General features: G+C 41.1%; 1 protein-coding gene across 2 annotated transcripts in view; it reads left to right on the top strand.

The window, feature by feature from the left end:
- The first annotated feature begins 503 nt into the window (after positions 1-503).
- flnbl (filamin B, like) overlaps positions 504-20,172 on the top strand; it is a 66,910-nt gene continuing 47,241 nt past the window's right edge. For both annotated transcript variants that reach the window (XM_063473760.1, XM_063473759.1), the window contains exon 1: positions 504-924. In XM_063473760.1, the coding sequence (XP_063329830.1) occupies positions 633-924 (292 nt within the window). In that variant the 5' untranslated portion in view covers positions 504-632. The remainder of the gene's footprint in view (positions 925-20,172) is intronic.

Genomic DNA, 20,172 nt, shown 5'->3' with positions numbered 1-20,172 from the left:
CAGCATTAACAAATAAATGGGAAATGCTTTGAGTGTTATGAAGGTCCATCCTCTCACATGTAACCCTGCCAGACCACAGTAATGAAAAGGTAAGAGGGCTTAAAAGTGCTGGAAGAAATAACGCCTCGAATTTCAACCCACCCAAATGGATGTGTGAGGGCCTGAAACTCAAATGAATGAAGGTTTATGCAAAATAAATAAATACATTTACAGAATGTGAGGTGAAACTCATTGACACAAAGGTTATTGACTAGAAAAATATGAATATATGTTTTCACATGTATTTATATTCAAACCATGCGAATCTATAACTACTCTGTGTGCAGTGTCTGCATCTGTGTTCAAGGTGCGGAAAATAAATAGACTTCAATGGACTTTAATGCCGTTGGGAGGCGGTAAAACGTCGCTGACGGTGACTAGCAACTCAGACAAACGAGAAGAAGAAGAAGCTGATTAATCCGAGCAGCACCTGAACGCAGCTGCATTAGTCCGGAGAAAGTTCAGACCGAGCTGCAGCAGCTCCGAGGAAACAACGCGGCAACACAGCAGGCTTACCGGCCAACTTTCTGTAATTTTTAACCCATATCCGTGCCAAAAGCCTTACACACAATCAGCGAGGAAACTTATCAAAGATGCCGGCCACAGAGAAGGACCTGGCGGAGGACGCTCCGTGGAAGAAGATCCAGCAGAACACCTTCACCCGCTGGATCAACGAGCACCTGAAGTGCGTCAACAAGCGGATCGTGGATCTGCAGCTGGACCTGGGCGACGGCCTGAGGCTCATCGCCCTGCTGGAGGTCCTCAGCCACAAGAAGATGTACAGAAAGTACCATCCGAGGCCCACCTTCAGGCAGATGAAGCTGGAAAACGTGTCGGTGGCTCTTGAGTTCCTGGAAAAGGAGAACATAAAGCTCGTGTCCATAGGTGAGTACCGGGGTCCATTCATTCATCTGGAAGCTTCCTCCTCAGCTGTGCGCCTCCGACAAAACTTTGTAACATAATAAAGAGTCCGCACACGACAGGGATACTGGAATATCCAATATTTCTTCTCCGAGTAAAGTTTTCATCCAGTTTTCACTCACTATTCCAGGTTTAAAGCCTCATCACCCCGTCTTCTGTCCTGGAATGCACGGGCCATCATTTAAAATTCAGGCATTTAACATCTTTGGCTTTTCTATGCAAGAACAAACTTCGCACCTGACTGCAAATGCAGATTTTTGATAATTTTGGACACGCTCTCCAATTCGGCATAGATTTTAACCCAGATAGCACAAATATTCTCTGTAAAATATCAGATTTGTAAGTTTCACGGCGCCGCTACCGCCCACTTGGTAGCGTTTCGTTAGCAAGGTGAGGCATTGGGGGACTTGAGTCTCTTAAAAGCTGATAAAGTTCACCATTATGCACTCAAAGTAAGCCTGTAGCGAAAGGTAGAAGAAACGTTATTGCTTAAATTATCCGTAATTTAATAAATTCACATTCCCGGTGGCTTCTGTACGTGTAGAGCAGTGTACGACAAGAACTCCTTGCAAAACTTCGTCGAGAAATGATCTTTTTAATAATGTCGCGCGTTTATCTGCGATATTAAAGTAATGTTGAATCGATTTAATACAACCTTTAGAACTAGCGGATGTCCTTCTTTAATTCGGCGTAACCTCATCAAAAATACTTGGACTACTTTTTAAATTTAGGTTATTTTTATTTATTTTAACGTTTAAATCTGGGTCGTGTGAGAGTCGTAGAAACGTGGGTCTAAACTTGGCCTTAGCATTCAGGGTAATTTCTGATGAAGTGAAAGGGTTTTTTTTTTTTTTTTTTTTTTGGTTAACAGCAGCGTTAAGTGACAGATTTCTCAATTGAGTTTGGCGTGTTGTGGGTGCAGAGTGTGTTTTTAATGAGCAGTCTCCCACAGAGGTGAGGACACACCTGTGTTAATGAGGCCGACCTCGTGGAGAACTCAAGTCTCCTCAAATATTTCACCCTCGGACTCAAAGAAATCACAAAGTCAGAGCTGAATGATGTTCAAGAGCTCTTTTTCCCCCTTCCCACAGTTTTTTGATCTGTTTTGCAGTCATTCTGCTTCATGTTCTTTACAAGCTGCTCTTTGCTGGGTGACTAACCACACCACACCTGAATTTAATTTCCATTGTTTGTAGTTTACGTCCCTTTTGTAAATAGATTTTTGTTCCCTTAAGGTAATGTTTTAGAGGGTTAATCATCACTCATTAAATTGATGAGTCAGTGGGGAGGAAATCGGTAGGTGTGTGTGTATGTGTGTGTATATATGTATGTATATATAAAATTGTTATTTTTTTGCTAAAAAATGCCACGCAAATTTCGGGTTTCAGCTTCTTGTATTTGAATATCTGGGTTTTGGTTATTGGTGGGACTTTGGTAAAACTTTGATCATAGCATCTGAGAGAAATGGATTAAATAATTCGATCTGTGGGTTTTTGTTCTCCCCTTTTCACTCGTTGTGAGTAATCTGGACAAAAAAAAATTTGTGTGCTCTTTTAAAAAGAGGGATTTTATTGATGTTTCACTGACTAATGCTTTTCCTTCAGACTGAGAAGTGACCCAGTGATCTAGGAAGTTGGGGGGGGGGGGAGGGAATTCCCTCTGCTTCCCTTTTAGCTTGTTTTGCACATAAAATTAATCATCTCAGTGCTTGGCGATTCACTGCAAATCTAAATGCTCTAAATAATTAGATTAATCAGCATAAACTTGATGAAGCAAGAGTACACAGAGCCGAGAAATGGAAAGGTCATTACAGGCATGATTGATGCTGTTTGAAATGTCCCTGAAAGTTTGGAAAAACAAAAGCTCGTTACTCCCAGAACACCTTTTTGTTCTTGTACCTGAGTTTTCATTTATGAAATGAATGAAAATGAGTTAAACTCATGGTCTCTGGATCCTCTGTGCATATGGATGGTTATTTCTGCTCTTTGAGACATTTTAAGGTGTTTGGTGTCAGGTAGAGAGCTGCTTAATTGGCTCTCTGCTCATGTTTTTTGAGGGTGCTGAGCTGTTTTGCTGTTCATACTGGTGTAAATGGTGGACAAAATAACAGAAGAATCTCTCCAATCTTTCATAGAGGTGTATTTTCTTTATATATATTTTTCCCATTAGTTTTAGCTCCCTCAGTTTGGCTTTCACACATTCATAATAGAAAACCTACATTTAAAACTGGAGGCATCATGTATGAAAGTTGGACCTTCTACCAGCTGTTATGGGAATTGTAGTCAAACTAGTCAAAGATTTTTCTTTTTTACTCTTGTGTTTAAAAAAATCTCAACATTTAAAATGTGAGATTTTAATCCCAAACAAACTGAAAGAAGAATTTAGTCATCTGCACCAATGCTGGTGTTTTAAAATTTCCATCCCAGCAGTGCCAAGTAAGGCGGCAGCTGCCGTTTCATTTTCACTAAATGCGTTTGCACTTTGTGCACTGGCTTCACTCCTGTCCTCCGAGGTTGGTGCCCATCCTCGGTCTGTCAACGAGCTGACTCACAGCCTGAGTCAGTGTCATCTCTGAGGCAAAATGATCTCATCTCCTCCCCGTGGTTACCTGTTGGCAGGACCAGGTGTGTGTGCTTTGTGGTGTGATGAGTAGTCTGGGTTCTTGTTTCCCAGACGGTAAGTTTTGGTCTTTTCATTGGAGCTGCGTACAGTCCAGCACGACATCCTGTTCAAGAATCGTTCAGTTAAACTCGAAACAAAACACAAAATGTGACACCAAGTCGAGTCAGTGCCAGTATTTCATTGTACTTGTACAATGACAGTAGAGGGCTATTCTATCCTTTTCTATTTTTATAAGTGACACACTTTAAAGGCTGAAAAGGGCATAACAGACAAAAGTTACTAATATTTAAACAAATAATAATAAAGAAACACAGAAAACCAACCAGAAATAAGAGTTCTTGACAAACTGACAAAATGTTTATCTGCTGTTTTCTCCTGAAGGCCACCTGCCTGTTCAGCTCTCTTATGAAAAGCACCACTACTTACATGAAATTGATTCAGAGCATGAGTTAATAGCTGTACCTCATTTATTTTAATGTTTTGACAGAGTCCTGAACAAGCTGCTGGTTATCTTTTTGTAAAAGTGTGGGGGGGGGAAGGACCACATTGATCCAGCTAGAGATGAATGCATTCTGTTTTTAATAACAACAGTGAGTCAGACTTTGGTGATGTTCCTGAGATGTAAGAAAGCAGTTTTCGTTATAAAATCAAAGTGCAGTTTGAAGGTCAAGTTTGAGTCTAAAATAACTCAATGACCTGCCGCTGCTGAGATTAAACGAGTGGTTAACTTTAGATGAGCAGATTGTGTCCAGAACGTCTCTCAGAAGCCTGAATGTGTCGCGTTTCCACAGCTGAGCTGCGTACAGCCTGCTTTTGAGTTCATTTGAGACCAGAGCAGCTCTTATACCTAATCAGACGTCTCCATCTGAATTCTGATTGAAGAGGGAGGGAAAAACCTAAAAAACTAACCATGCCGAGTGAGCTGAGGTTGGAGTGCGTTCAGCTACGTAAAGCTGTGGTGGACGGTTGGTTTTTCCACACTTGAAAGGAAATGACTGCCTGACTGGGTGGGACGTGCACACAGTTGGGCAGAGTTGGTCCTGTTTCAGCTTTTAGACATGAAGCAGAAGACTGTGATTGCCTCCTTTTATGAAGAAAAAGGCAAATATTCAGTGCCTGCTGACAGTGACTTTATGTAACCTATAGTGTGTTCATTATAACAAACTCTTGTTTAAGTAGTAGTTGATTATTGGTAAAAGAGGGAGAGAGCTGAAGGAAGATCGGCTCTCTTCTATCAAAGATCTTGAGTGATGGGAACCATCAGCCTGCCTTACGGGTTTAGGTTTGAGGACAACCAGCAAGTGTTTTGAATACAAAAGGGTTAGCTGATGGATAAAATTGGTCGAAAAATTTGTTCCAAAACAGAAGTTGTTGAACTCTGTGTGTTCAGGAATATATCTCTCCGCTATGGTTGTAACAGAGAAAGGTTTCAAACTGCTGATCTCTCATTCTGACATCCATCTCTTATCCTGATGTGAAGTCATGAGTTCATGTGATCATGTTCTTTAATGGCCCTCGTAAACCTGCAGATACAGAGTAGGACATCAGAGGCCTGCACGATGAAGCAGGATTTGAGGGCTCAGCGAGTGAACTTCAGGTTTAATCCTGAATTTTCAGGTTTAAAAATGTGGTTCATTCATATTGGGGGGGGAAACTGCCATGGAAACTTGTACTGCAGACTTCACCTGCTCTGCCGCACGTTATGTTCAGAATAGGGAGAGAGATCAGCAGGTAGGGCTGCCTACTGAGCAGTCACATGGTTTCCTCTTTCAGGTGAACGTGCTCATAATTGCATTGATAAACCCTGAGCTGGCTTATCGACTAGATTCCACTTAACCTGATCGATGTTGGAATAAGTGAAGCCAGATAAGGAGAAAGGAATGATGTACTTTCAGCACATCTCTGGTTCAAACCTGTTTTCATTTTTCTTCATGGGGTAAAATGAGCCTGTTAGCTGTGCAGAGTTCATAATCACCAGGTGGATTTAACATTAGTTTAGCTTTTTAAATGAACGCTTAAACGGCACATTGACTCTGGTTTTGTGGAAGTGAAGCATATCCAGATCTCAGACAGGCCATTTGGAGCTGATCCAAAACCACCTTCTCGCATGTCTGGTTGTTCATTTATGCACCGCACTCCAGCTGCTTTCACTTTTTATTGTTCGGCCGCAGTCTGAAGGGCGTGCCATCTGTGGCACAGGTAGTACTGGCTCGTTTTAAAAGTCGTGTTTTGCAACACATGTAACATCTCACAAATGTTTGCATGTCAGTGCAATACTCGGTAGTCTGAGTTCACTGTGACGCATTTTAGAGAAAGTCCACACAGCATCAGTGTGAAAATGTGCTCAGGTCCCACCTGGACGTCTAAGAGGCTCCGGTGTGTTTTCACAGGTGCCGACAGTTTGTCAGATACCTCACCTCCATGACAGGCGGAGCATATGAGCCAAGTAGGAAGGGGTGAGGGAGGGCAGGCGTGTGGAAGCCCAGTTAGGCCATGTCCACACTCATACGTTTTCGTTTGAAAACTCATCTTTTTCTTTCCGTTTTGGCCTTCCGTCCACACTGAGACGGCGTTTTTGGTCAAGGAAAACTGAGCTTTTTGAAAATGCTCTCCAAAGCGGATACATTTGAAAACGCTGTTTTCACGTCACAGTGTGGACCGCGAACCCGGAGCCTTTTCGAAAACGATGACGTATTTCAGTCATGTGTTGCAGTCATGTGACCAATTAAACTAAGATTACGTTTAATTGGTCCCTATTAAAGATTAATATCAGTTTGTACATGCTCCAGATAGCTATTCTTCAACTTTGTACTTTTGTGTTAATCACAGCAACAACTCCACCTCATTGTCAGTCCATTTAAAATAAACTTGGTGCTTTTCCTCAACAGCCGGAAAGTAAATAAACGGCAGACAGAAATGACGCAGGTTGAATCGACTTACGTTTCACCAATGCGCAATACAGGAACGTAGCGTTTTCGATCGTTTCAGTGTGAATGAACAACTGTTCAGAAACGCTTGAAAACGATAGTGTGGACGCAGAGCGTTTTTAGATGAAAACGCCATTTTCAAATTTATCCGGATTAGTGTAGACATAGCCTTAAACTCATCACCCTCTCACCTGCACACTTTCACTCCATTTACGTGTTTGAGTTAAGGGTCTGCACCTGAGACCACGCCACAAAGGTGCAGCGCATGTTTTGTCTCGTGTGGAGGAAACTCTTAAATAAAACAAAAATGGAGCACAACGTTTCACCAAAAACCTAACTGTTAAGATTAAAAATGTCTTATTGAAAGATTAGGGAAGAGTTTACTGGTCCTAAACTATAAATGTCAAAAAGGAAAGCTGAAAAGTCACCTCAAAGGCGACATTTGGCGACCTCCCCTTTAGCCTTAATGATGGGTTTTCACAGTTCAGTATATATCAGTAGTTTTTTGGGTTTTTCAAAGGGAAGCTGCACTGCAGCAATAACTCTCTTTAACTTCTGATGCACAGACAGTCATTTTGTTACATGAGCAGGCTGAAATATGCCAGAAACCACTGGGTTTTTGAAAAGGTTGCTCCCACTCGGCTTTCAAAGGGTTAAAACTCAGTCGGTGACCAGCTGGTTAAGATTTGGTTGAAGGAGAAACTACAGATGTTCCAGATTCAGTGCAAGCTTCAGGGACAAGATAATTTCCCACCACAAAAAATAAGTGGTGAGCTGAATGAAACTGAAATTCCTCCAATGGCGGTGTGACTTACTGCATAATGGAAGCTCGTTTCCGTCACAGAGGCGAGGCAATCTCAAAGCTCGTAGCTTATATCACGACCCAGCCCCATAATTAGGAAACCCTTCAGCAACCAGAAGTGTGACTCCACACGGAGTTGCTCATCAGACTGGGAGGGTGGAGAAGACAGACTGGCATGTGGCCAAAGTGATGTAACTCCACATCCTTTTCAGCTCTGTTAATGTATTGCTGTGGTGTGGGGACCCCTGAAGAAGGCCCCTGGCTTTTGTCTCTAATGCACACTGAATATTTTCAGTGCGTGCGACCTCTTCAGAGCTTGAATGCACTTCGTTTCATTTTAAGAGTTTTGGTTCAGGGACAGCCGACGCTGTGCTTTCAGTCTCTCTTCTGCCTTTCCTCGAGCTCGAGGCAGATCAATAGTTCCTCAGTCGACTGCTTTCAGTGACTGCCGGGGTTCAGGGCGTCTGTGTCATGTTTAAACACCAAATGTCACAGTGGTAGCAATAAAGCACATTGATTACACCACAGCTGCTCGGTTTTGTATGCTTACATAGATTCTCACCGCAATCTTTAATTTTCTGTCTTTTATTCAATTTGCCAAAGAAATTTTCTTTATCATAAAATCAGAATTGGAGTGACTTGAATCTTATTTACGACCTTGGTAAACACTTTCCTGATTAGTTTATTGTCTGAATAGCTGGTTTCAAGTCTTACTGACAGCATGGTGATGTTGATTCAGTAAATATTGCCTCCTCATTAGTGCTTGAAGAGGATAAAGCAGGGTATGATTTTTAGAACAGGCCTATCAGTTTTCAAGCAGTGTCACAGAGAAGGTGTTTGTAAGCAGGAGGATGGAGTCACAGAAGTTACCTGGACTTTGAACTGAGAAATCACGAGTTTAGCGGTGGAGACGTTAAAGTCATTTGATTGTGGTGTAGTTTGTTTTTTCTTAACCTCTGGTGACTGGAAACTCATACACTGGCGTCAGTTTGTGAAGATGTAGTTATTTCCTACAGAGCTAATGTCACACCAACGATGCTAAATTTGGGTTGGCTGACCAAAAAAGACGAAGGGAAAAAAATCACTACTTTGTACAGCAGCGGGTTTCCTCGTCAGCTGGCAGCAGAGCAGCAAACACAGAAACACCCACCGGTTTCCTGGCGTATATTGTCTTTGTGCCTCTGCCTCCATCCTCTGCATCTCAGCTTCCACTTAATTCAGCTATACATCGTGGCCTTTAAATAAATATGCCTGACATTGAAAGTGAAATCACTCATATTTAACTCCTAATAGTTTACGGAATAACTATTAAGCTTCGTTAGGCAGTGCAACCGCAGTGAAACCCTACAATCCTACCAGATCCAGGCTTAAAAGCGGAGGCAATGGAGCTTTTTCAGTGGTAGCTCCTAATCTTAGGAGCAACTCACCTTTTCACATATAAGCTGCCCAGTCCCTCAACACTCTTAAAAACTTATGTGGATAATAAAAGCCAGGATATGCTGCTCAGCAAGACCTAAAAGCAAGCAAGAACAGTCTCTTATTTACTTGGTTTGTTTGGTTTTTAAGTGTATATTTATTGTGTTTAGTGGTTATTTTATAGTGTACATTTTCTTTAACTGGTAGAGAAATTTGGTCGACTGAGGTTGTTTCAAATGTGCTATAAAAATAAACTTTGACTGGACTTGAAAGTCGAACTTCTGTGTATGTGTGGATGAATACATTTAATGCAGCCGGCTAAATGTCTGTTCCAGATGACTAATTTTTGTTTCTGCAGCATGGTTCAGGTGAAAACTGTTCATGAAGCTGCAAGGAGCTTGCGACGTTGCCATGTTGTAACACTTTTTCTGCAGGTTCCCGAATCTCTGCAGAGGCCATGTTTATCCTCTGACAGGAGTTTGATTTAAGAAGCAAATCTTTACTGCCTTAGAGAGAAATCTATCCCTGAATGAACCTTAGTGTGTCTGTTTGGAGCTGGAATCATCATTCTGAGATTGCAACACCTTATGCGTGCTTTTTTTTTTTTTTGCCTACCTCTTTTTGGACATTGGCCAGTGAGTTGAGAGGTGTGTTGTGTACAAAAGGCGTTGGCCCATCCACTTGTGCAGACCGGTGTGCTGCATCATGATTGGAAAAGCTGATGGATTTCAGTCAGAGTACCTGTGACATGATCAGTTTAAGTTGGAGAAAAACATCTAGATTATCTTACTCATCTGTTAATCCTACGTTGGCTAGAACAGTTTGAGTCACTGGGGCTTCTTAGCTGTTCTTTGCCTTATACACACTGTGACACAGTGCATGCTCATTAAAACATGCTTGTTTGTACAAGTAGTTCTTCTCTGCTTCAAACTGCTATAAAGATGGGCCATGTCTGACCATGAGGGGCATCCAAACAGTAGAAAGATGGCCTAAAGGCAATAGTTTCAGGTAGTTGAACCCAGGGGTGTGCTGTGGCCCTGTATGAAACAAATGGCATTAGTGTGAACTGGGAATCATGCAAAGCTTATATAGAGTCAAAGCCTAACAATATGGAGTTGGAAAAAATCACGATGGGTGTAATGGAGGTGTTGTTATTAGCAGTTTGTGTACATTTAGTTTATCAGATTTCTGCTGAGGCTGAAACAAGGAATAACTGTGCATGGAAAAACAAATTTGGGATTTGGAAACACTGCATGGAAATCTGTGCAAAAACCAGCGTGAATGCAAAACAGAAGTGCTAAACGCCACCAATTAAACAAATCACCTGGAACAAATTGCAAGCCGAGCAGAGGTAAGTATTAAGCTTTGAGGTAGGTTTTTTTTTTTTTTTTTTTAAGATGTCCAACATTAAAGCTGCATAAATGACTTGCAGTGCATATAATTACCTTGGAACGCGTGCAGGCATGAGTGGCTTTCCCGCTACTGGTTTGACTCCAATGTGAAAACTAAACACGCATCTGAACAAAAGAACAACTGTTTGGATAAATTCACACGCTGTGCATTAGGGCTGTTCGATATAACGATATATATCGGATGACGATAGAAAAACGTCTATCGTTTCATTTTACGCTATCGTTTGTTTCGTGGTGTCGCAAAATAAACTGTTTATGGCAATATTTTTTCATCATTTTGATGGTCACTGTAGTGGCTATATTAATTTCTTAAAGTTCTCTCTTTCTCTTATATTTAATATAACCACACTACGGACGGACAAGCGCTTGTTTTTTATGCGTTTTCGTTAGCAACAACGACGGTAAAACCACGGCGTGTCCGTTTGTTTATTTTCCACATAAACCTTTCACAATAAAGCTCAAGATCCTGTTGAGGCTTTTCAAAATAAAACGAGTCACGTGAAAGATGCAGAGTATTTACGGATGAGAAGCAAAAAAGAGCCGCCAGGTGCTAAAAAATAAACCTTAGACTCAAACGTTAGAACAGACTTTTCTCCGCAGCATGCTGTGTAATAAATACTTACAAAGAAAACAGTGGCCGTTACAACTTATGTCTAAAAATGTATAGTTCCATGCATCAGCTAAAACACTCGACTCCAGGTACACGACGCCCAGCTGGAAACACTTCACGCAAGTCGAGATGCCCGAGATTCACAGAATTTACAGGAAATGTTACATTTTTGCAATTTATATCGTTATATCGACGATAGATTTCTTAATATCGGGATATGAGATTTTTGTCATATCGCACAGCCCTACTGTGCATAACATTTTATGTTTAAAGTAAAATGCAGACGAGACGAGTACCTCGATGGTTGCGTGCTGTGAAAGATAATTGGCCCTGAACTTAAGCCAAGCTACATTGCTACCATGATAACCTTCCACCAGAGCACATAAGATAGTGGTGCTTCTTTCTCTAGGTGTAGCTTTAAATATTCACAGCCTTGCCTTCAGAGTGACAGTTCTGTCACTTGAGCTAAATTTAAGTTATAAATAACGTTTTGCTTTTATGGAGGCCTGAAATGTCTCTACTTCCTGTTTTTAGTGCAGCTTTTGTGTAAATGCACAAAATCATATAATGGAAGCTGTAATGCATTGTGTTTTGGAATGGAGAAGTAGCTGTAGTCTGTTTTATGTCCCTGTCTGATCATTACTAACACTCTACAAGCTAGCATTGCTTGCATGCTCTTCTTAGCCTTTGCTTGCCCCGATTAGTGTTTCTTCATTTATTGTGTCAGAAATATGACATCACCTGTGCTGGTAAATTTAGTTGAATAATCCTGCCTTCAATTGGTTTCTGTCCCCGTTTGCAGTGCAGTTCTACATCTGCCTCAGTGTGAGAGGAACCAGGTGAGAACAGGCCTGACGGGATCTGTAGCTTTCAGGTGTGACCTTAATCAGGCAGCGTGACCTCTCCTACATGCAGAGTTAACCTGTTGTGCCTCCAGGCCCTGTTTTTTCCAAGAACAACCCCACCTTTCAGTGGGAGAATTTTTCCACTTCTGTTTGTATTTTCAGAATGTCAAACTTTCCTTGTTGTTCAATCAGCAGCAGCCAATCAGTCCTGCTTTTTTTTGTTTTGGTTTTTTTGCGCTCTTTAGTACTCTGTGATCATGTTTGGAAGGCAGTCTTTGTTTCTCATGTCTCACAACAGACGTGTGACCGTGTGAAATCTTTATACTTTGATCTACTGTGAATCAAAATGCCCCACACTCACAGTGAAGGGACTGAAACGGTTTATTAAAACAAAGAACTAATTGTTTCCTCCTCTTGTCCTGCTCGATGCCACGCCTAATTGACTAGTATACCTCAAAGGTTAAAACTGTTCTGCAAAAGACACTGCTGTGTCCTCTGTTGGCTCCTCTGCCATCCAGATACATTTTTAGGAAATTATTGTACTCAAGCATGGCGTACGGAGGTTGACTGTTAGGTCATGGGCGGGAGGATGGAGACACAAATGAGGGGAAAAATGAAAAAATCCTTCTTTTATCCTTTGCTTCACCTAGCGTGACCCCCCCTGAATGTGACTGATCAGACATGGAACTCAATAGTTACAGTTCAGTAAACTCATAGAAGACTTCAACACACTTGTTGTATGACGTTTAGTGAATTCGGAGCTGCCACACTTGTATAAAAAAATCGCCTGTATTGAAAGCGTTAGTGTTTCTGGACCTTGACACAAAGTTGGATCTGCAAGATTAGATTTCTTGTCCTGCTGTTTTTGCTCCTACCTGCGTGGAAGGACGACTGACTGGAATACCTTAGGACTCTGGGAACTGTCACAGGAAAATGTTGACTAGTGTTTTGAAAGTTGGGGGGAAAACTAATCTAATGCCACCTGGGGAAAAAGTGAATTATTCTAGATCACTTTTAAAACTGCAGCTATCAATTTGCTTTTTGAGGGCTGTTATATATTATTGTGATTAAAACATGTTAGCTTTTTACACTGAAACTGAGGAGTCCTTCTGGCCCAAATATACAAAATTGTATATGTGTAGCCTGTACCCTTGAGTATCTTAGACAAATGTTCACTTTTTCTTTTGAGTGCGCAGCAATTACATTTACGTCCAGTCAGGCTTCTGCCTTTCTAAAAATCTTCCAATGAAAGAATTTAAACTTCACTTCTTGGAAAAACGGGAGTCGAGACTTATTGATTCTGTCTTGACTTTGTACTAAATGGATTTGGCACTCCTGTAACATGACTAATAATTGACAGATAAATCTATAATGAAGATGCCCATTTATTGTGCGCGTCGTCTTCATGTCTGCTGACGAGCATCGGGCCGCTGCCTCCCTCGGTGAGATATTAACTAATCTGCTGGCTGGCTGCTCCTCTCTGGGAGCAGAAACCTCACCGTGCACACACTCTCACACTCTTGAGTTCACCCTTTCTCTTTTGGCCGTTTGTTGCTATGGTGATGTGTATCAACAACAGTCCACGTCCAGCTCGCCTCGTTGAACTCTGACAGCTGATAGATGTTTGGTTTCTGTCTGCCAGGTCTTGGTTTAAAGTTCAGGCTTTGAGACGGATTTCTGGACGTTCTGTTTCTGACGTGTTGGTTTCTGTTTTCATTTTTGTGTGTGTTAGTTTGCCACTCTAAACTTTTTATCAGAGCTCAAAACACAGATAAGAGAAACGGCTGTCAGCTGAAGAGTCACTGAAGCACAAACTCTGAAACTGTTTATCTGCTCTTGTGTTGCTCCGTGCTTATTCATGCACGTCATGTTACATGCGTTTTTTTTTGTTTTGTTTTTTTGTTTTTTATAATCTTCGGCTGGCCTGGACCTAATCTTAATCATGATGCCAGCAAAACTGACGAGTACATTAATGGGAGAAACGCAGCTGTGTGAAAAGATCATCTCGACAAACTCAGCTGTACATCTAAAGGACAAAGGTCACTCTTTCGTGGATGCCAGAATTCACACTTTGGACCGAGGAGACAGTTGGTTTGAAAGACGAGCGAAACGGGCCGTCTCTGTCCACTGAATAACACCAACTCACAGCCACTTACAAATGCAAACTTGAGATCCCTTCCCAAGCACCTCAACCCAACTTACACCTTGTGTCAGGTGACCTCAATAGTTTACGTGATAGGGTGGGATATCTACTCGTTTAACCTGAAACCTCTGGTGGTAACGACCTCCACCTTTTTCCACACTGTGGCTGATGTGATAACGCAGATGATGAATAATGGGTCAATGACCTTCTCCTTAGGGTTCATACCTTAGGGTTCAAATACATGGGACTCTCCACCTTTTTTGATTTTAGAACTTAAGTGACTGGTCTTCATTAAGTATTTTCTTTTTAAGCTCCTAAGATCACCATGACCTGAATAACTGAGAATCAGCCACACCTTATGCTTAATGCAAAGGGTGGACATGACCACTGTGGTGTCGGCATTGGAGTTTTGGCTGCTGTAAAATTTTTATTTATTTTTTTTAAAGTCAGAAGTGACCATACCTGTACTAGAGGGTCAAGTTATCAGCTAACACTAGCAACTACTACTGAAACTACTGACAGGTTCACTAAGATGGCATGTACTGATGCCACTGGCCGATATTTCTGCTGCTTATCAGCTTTGCCATCTAAATGTTGAAAGATGGCATGATGAGGCACTGAGACTTTATAGAAAGGCTCTAACAGAGATTTCTTAGTTTTCCTGGAATAATGGGGAAAACATGACAGCAAAAAACCAAACCAAAACAGTGCAGCAGCATTGGTAACAAACCCTCGTGACTCTGATTAGGTCACAGTAATTCAAACTGTAATATCCTCATTTATGTTCTGTTTCAGCCACAGACTCTCTCTGTGATTTTTGGCTCACTGACAGACTTTCTTAAGGTTAATTATTCAGTGGCTCCAGAACGAAGTGCAACACTTTCATAGAAACCAGAAATGGCTGAAACTGAATTGGTGACATTGTTGTTGAGTCTCATCACTGTGAAGAACAGTCGGTATCGAGACAAAGACAGAGGTGTGGGGGCTGAACGCGCACACACACAGAGGAGTGATTGATAACACTGGCAGAAAGGCCTCAAGGTCGGGCCAGTGAGACGCATTCTTCCTACTTGTCATGGCAACCTCAGTAAACAGAGCTGGTGATTGGCCGAAGTAACCTGAGGGTGGCGGACGAGTGTGGGTGTTAATAAACAGGAAGTGTCACGTAACTTGGAGCATTAGGAGCATGCCTCATGATGTGTTCAGGTACCATGAGAAAGGTCAGAGATTGTTCTGTAAGTGAGGAAATGCAGGTGACGTTGCAGCACACAGGAATCACAACCTTACAGAACATATTTAGTCTTGATGCATTCTCAATCATCCAGGACAGTAAATCTCCAAAAAGTTAATTCTGTTCATCTGGACGTAGCTACGTCCAGATGAACAGAATTAACTTTTTGGAAACATATTTAGTCACTTACTTTTTTTTTTTTTTTTTTTTTTTTTTTTTGTAGCATCCAATTAAAGAAGTATAAACAATTTATCTGAATAAATGTGTGCCTCTTCTTGTAATTTCTGATCATTTAATGAACAAATGTATGTAATACTTGTATAAATCAGAAAACTGGTGTAAAATTATTACAGTATTTGATGGGAGCAGAAGACTTTCTTCAGGGTGTTCAGGAAAGAACTCTTGTGAGATGTGATGATAGAAGTTCTGTGACAGAAACCAGGTAATGCTTTTCACTTTGTCTTTGGCTGATCCTCTCCTTCAGCGTTATCCCCTCATACACTTGGGGACCACTTTCAGTATTGAATGTTTTGGATTAGATGCGTTCAATTCTCATTAATACATTTATATTAAAAAAAAAAAAAAAAAAAAAAAATTGCATGATAATTTAAAACCCAACTTTTCAGTTATTAGACTATATCAGCCTAATGACCAAAGGTCTGTGCTGATTTTAAGTTTCCACATCAGTCGTGTAAGCTGCTGATTGGATGAGGATTGCTTGCAAACATCTTCTTAGGTGACCTCACAGAAACTTTGTTTGGGCTGACTAACCAGCGCCACAGTCTCCAAAACCAAGTTTCTAAAATTAAATGCTCTTTTTAAGAGAATCAGTTTCACACTCGCACTAAATTTAACAGCAGTGGATTTTTAGTTGAGCACAGCACTTAAAACATAATAATTAAGTGCAGAGTTCATGATTTGTTTTCATTTCCTTTGGAAACTGGAGCTTTTAGGATTCTCGGAGGGTCCCTGTGTCTGAGTCATTGGACGGAGGAGTGTTTAAGTTGGCTGTGTTTGCACTCACTGAAACCTCATCGCTCCACTCTTACCGAAACCTGTTTGCTCCTTCATCTGTTTCACTTTCTTGGTTTCCATCCTGCAGGAGGAGAAGAAGCCATCATATTTATGGCTCCAGCCTTCGCTCCTCTTCGCTGCAGATGTTGCTACTGTGGCTTGACTGAACTGTGTCAGCATGTAGAGGAGCAGAAACACGGGCCGTCCAGATGAGGTTGTTTTCAAGTCCGCAGTCTCATCCTCAGCTCCCTGTTTACAGCCTCTGTAGAGAGGTGTGTGTCATCACTGAGAATAACTGCAACCAGATCAGTAATTGCAACCAGATCACAGCATGTGTCACATACAATAAGTCCAAAACTAGAAGAAGCATAACTAGATAAATCTGGATAACATCTGCAGTGTTTTATTCTTTGGTTCTTCAACCTTGAAGGATGGCATTAGAGAAATTAAGGAAGCATGACCCAAGGTGTTGGAACAAAAAGCACTTTTTTTTTCTTTTTGTAGGGAAAGACAAAACTGCTTTCATGTTTTCACTCGCGCTGTCAGAGCAAGCTCGCGCTAACACACTATAAAAACCACCAGTGCGAAAAACACCAGCGCATTCCCCAAGTCCTCCTCGTCATTCGGTGGGTTTAATTATACATTTCTTCCTCAGAGCCTGTGAACTGAGGTTATTGTGGAGACCGGGTAACTCTGGACCATGTAAACTCTTTGCAGTGTTATTGGTCTAGTCTAAAATTGTGAGGTTATGGTGTAAGTGGCAAACTGGAAGAAGTAACTTTCTGTGAAACGCTCAAAGTTTCTCAGAGTTAGAGCTTTATTTTTTCTATTCCTGACTTAACTGGAGGAGCTCTGCATAATTTTGCTCAAATCCTTGTATTGGGAAAGTGGCACAACTTTGGAAAACTGTCATGATTTTATTGCATCACAGCATTTGTCTGATACTAAAATTACTGGGAAAAGTCGTTCGGCTTTAGGCCATCTGAAACTGTTGATCCAAAGGGGTGCAGCTTCAACTCCACCTTACGCATCTCCTCGCTGAGAAGCAATAATGTCCAAATATAGACTGTCGGTTTACTCATTGGTGTAATCTTGGTTTGTCTGAAGAGGTAAAGGTAATTTTTGTTAAGTCTAGAAGGTTTAAATCATTGTGAATTATCTAAAGCTGTTAAAGAAATTTGAAGAAGTTAAAAACTGGTCTTGATGTCAGAGTGAGTCAACCAGACGAGTCATAAGAACATTTCTATAATGAGGATTTCGCCCAGTACGTAGTTCTCTGCCCCCCCCCTTTTAAAAAAATAAATAAATAAATAAAAATAAATAAAAAAATAATTTAAAACCGCTCAATGTCCATCTATTCATTTATTAGTATTGTTCTATTTATTTTTGTTACTATTGGCATGGGTTCACCAGAGTCCTGGGAGTTTGCTTCATAGAGGCAGCTGTACAATCATGTTATTAAAATTACTCATTCTTTGGGATGCTGACCCAAGAAAAGGCAAAGCCTCTTGTTAAAATGTTGGTAGGGCTAAACAAAAATAACAAAAGTAAAATATCAGCAGCACACACCCTGAAAACAAAACTGTGCTAGTAAAATACTGTCCTGATGGTGAAAATTTGAGTTAAAAATGTCATTAACTCAAAGTATCTAAAGGTCTGACTGGATGCTTCTTGGTCAACTGCACTATAGGAGTTGCACTTAAGGCTCTTGTCTAAAAATGTCAGTGTGTCCCCCCCCCCACCCTGTCTTTGCACTAAGTAAGTTAAAGAACAAGTGTAATAATGCAACACACATAAAGTGCTGACATTTCTAAAATCCAGTGTAGCCTCACAACAACACACCAAGCTAAAATGTGCTGTCTGTGTGCCAAATGTCTCATTCAGATGTGACTGAAATCTCCTCAAACTGAGGATTTTTTTAAAAACTGGCCCCAGGGCGAGTTTCAGCAATCTGCGTCTGAGAACATGTGAGGCAGCGCGCTCTGATTGGACGATCCCCCGGTGCGGTTGTAGCATTTGATGTCGACCTTGAAGATGTTTAATGTATACACATAAATAAAGGGTTTGTAGTGTTTATCGTTTCGTTCCCTCCCACGCTAATGTGTGTGAGACCCAGGCCTCAGTGTGGCTACAGAAAAGGTAACACGAGAGCGGCCGGGATATCGACTTACACACATGCTCGCCCCTTCTCTGCACACAGAAAAGCACCTTTGTTTGTTTCGGCTGTAAATGCAGCAAAATCTTGAAGGGTTTTGCACTGAGAAGCTTTAAAGAAGCACATGTCAGCTGAAATCCACCAAACACAAACATTTAAAGGTTTTACTACAGTTTCACCTGTTTTTGATTGGAGTTGTCACAGTTGAGACTTGTTACTTATTTTTGCTCCTCTAATTGGGTTCTTTTAATTTTATTTAGCAGTGAAGGAAATTTGTCTGCATAGAACAGAATGACAAACACAATCGCTCTAAAATCAGACTGTTTAAGGATATTTGCTTTTTATTTCCCCCTAATAAGGCTATTGTGGCTCTATGGGTGGTAAGTTCACACACTTCCTCACCTGTCGAGTCTGATTCCAACAAAGACTGGTGCCTTTATGAGGAAAATAAAATGAAGCCATTGTGGGAAGTACTATAAGCTGCAGTTCCTCTACTGGCCTCTTGATCTGGCTGCTTTCAGGAGTCTTCCAATGGTGACATAAAAGGTGGACGGAGCTTCTGATGATCTGAACGATGGCTGGGTACCCAGACAGAAAACGAACTCCAGGTTTCTGTGACTCCTGTGAGCCTCTGGGGCTGATCACCAACACTTTGTTCACTTATAGTAAAGAAAGATTTATAACAATGCCCCAAACTCCCTTTAGCTCTGGCTAAAACCTCTTTGAGAAGGTGCCTAATGTGTTTCTCTGACTGAAACCTCTTGCATGTGCATGTGGAAATCTTTTGGTTTGTTTTGAATAGACATGATTTGAAAAAGGGATTTCAGTTTACAGGAAACTGCAGATTGTTTTTCATTTTGGGGTATTGTAGTGATGCGGCTACAGTAGATTAAGTGGCGCTATGTAGGGAAAAACAAAAACATAGCACAGTATCTTGAACCCAATAAAGGTTTGATCGTCGTGTCCAACTATCCTATCAGCTGACTGTTTGGGTGTTTTCAGATATCTAACGATGAAACTTGTGAACAGGAACAATGGAGACTGATTTAAATTATGTTGCGGTACCATCAGAGGTGAAAAATGGCCCACACTCACACAGACGCTGGACTGTTTCACAGCTGATCATGCATTTATGAAGGGGAGCTATTGTTATGTTGTCTGTGTCATTGTGAAATGGTGCTGAGCTGTTTTTGATGCAGGAAGTGTGATCTTTTGTCTGGGTGTAGTGGCAGCAGACCTGACGCAGAGTTTAGCGCAGCCAAATATTTAGTTAATGATGACTATCAGAATGACAGGAAGATGATACACTGCTGGGTCTGAAAACACAGACGCACATGCAGGCAGACGGAGTTCAGTGCGTGTTTTAGATTTGAGTTGTAGGTTTAATTTGAGAGGGGTGGGGGGTTGTGATGGTTTACTGAGGATTGTTCACTGATAATCACTGCGGTGAACCTCCTGCAGCCTGGCTCAGCTGCAAATATCCCAAATGCTCCTCCTCTTACTCACTCCATTTCTTCATCTTTTAATCTTTTGCCCCTTTTCTTCTTCTTCCTCCTCCTCCTGTTTTTCTATTTTTAAAAAAAAAAAAAAAAAAAAAAAAAAAGATCCAGTCAATAAACAAGTCTGGTTTTAGTTATTTTCCGGTCTTGCTATCTGAGTTTTAAAGGATTTGGCTGGGTTTTTTTTTTTTTTTTGTTTGATTTTTGTTTTGTTTTTTTAGGCTGCCTTAACTTCAGAAACTGTGAATAAGTTGATCATTTCTGTAGAGTAATGTTGGGCTGGGCTGAATTTTTTTTAATTTTTATTTTAAGACAAGAAATGGTCTCAAGTTATTTAATACATATGAGGTAATGACAGGTTTGTCCAGTGCACATCCAGTGGTACTCGGTAGTTAGTTTAACTGACTCATTTCTATTACTGACTTTATTTTAATTGATGTTCATCACCAGTTCTGTCACACTGTCTTTCTGTGATGACGCTGTAATCCATCGAGGTGGAAAATGAAGCACAGCTGCACAAAAGTGTGTTTCTTATA

This window comes from Pelmatolapia mariae, linkage group LG5 (assembly GCF_036321145.2).
Source record: "Pelmatolapia mariae isolate MD_Pm_ZW linkage group LG5, Pm_UMD_F_2, whole genome shotgun sequence".
NCBI lineage: Eukaryota > Metazoa > Chordata > Actinopteri > Cichliformes > Cichlidae > Pelmatolapia > Pelmatolapia mariae.
This window is presented reverse-complemented; position numbering and strand designations above follow the sequence as displayed.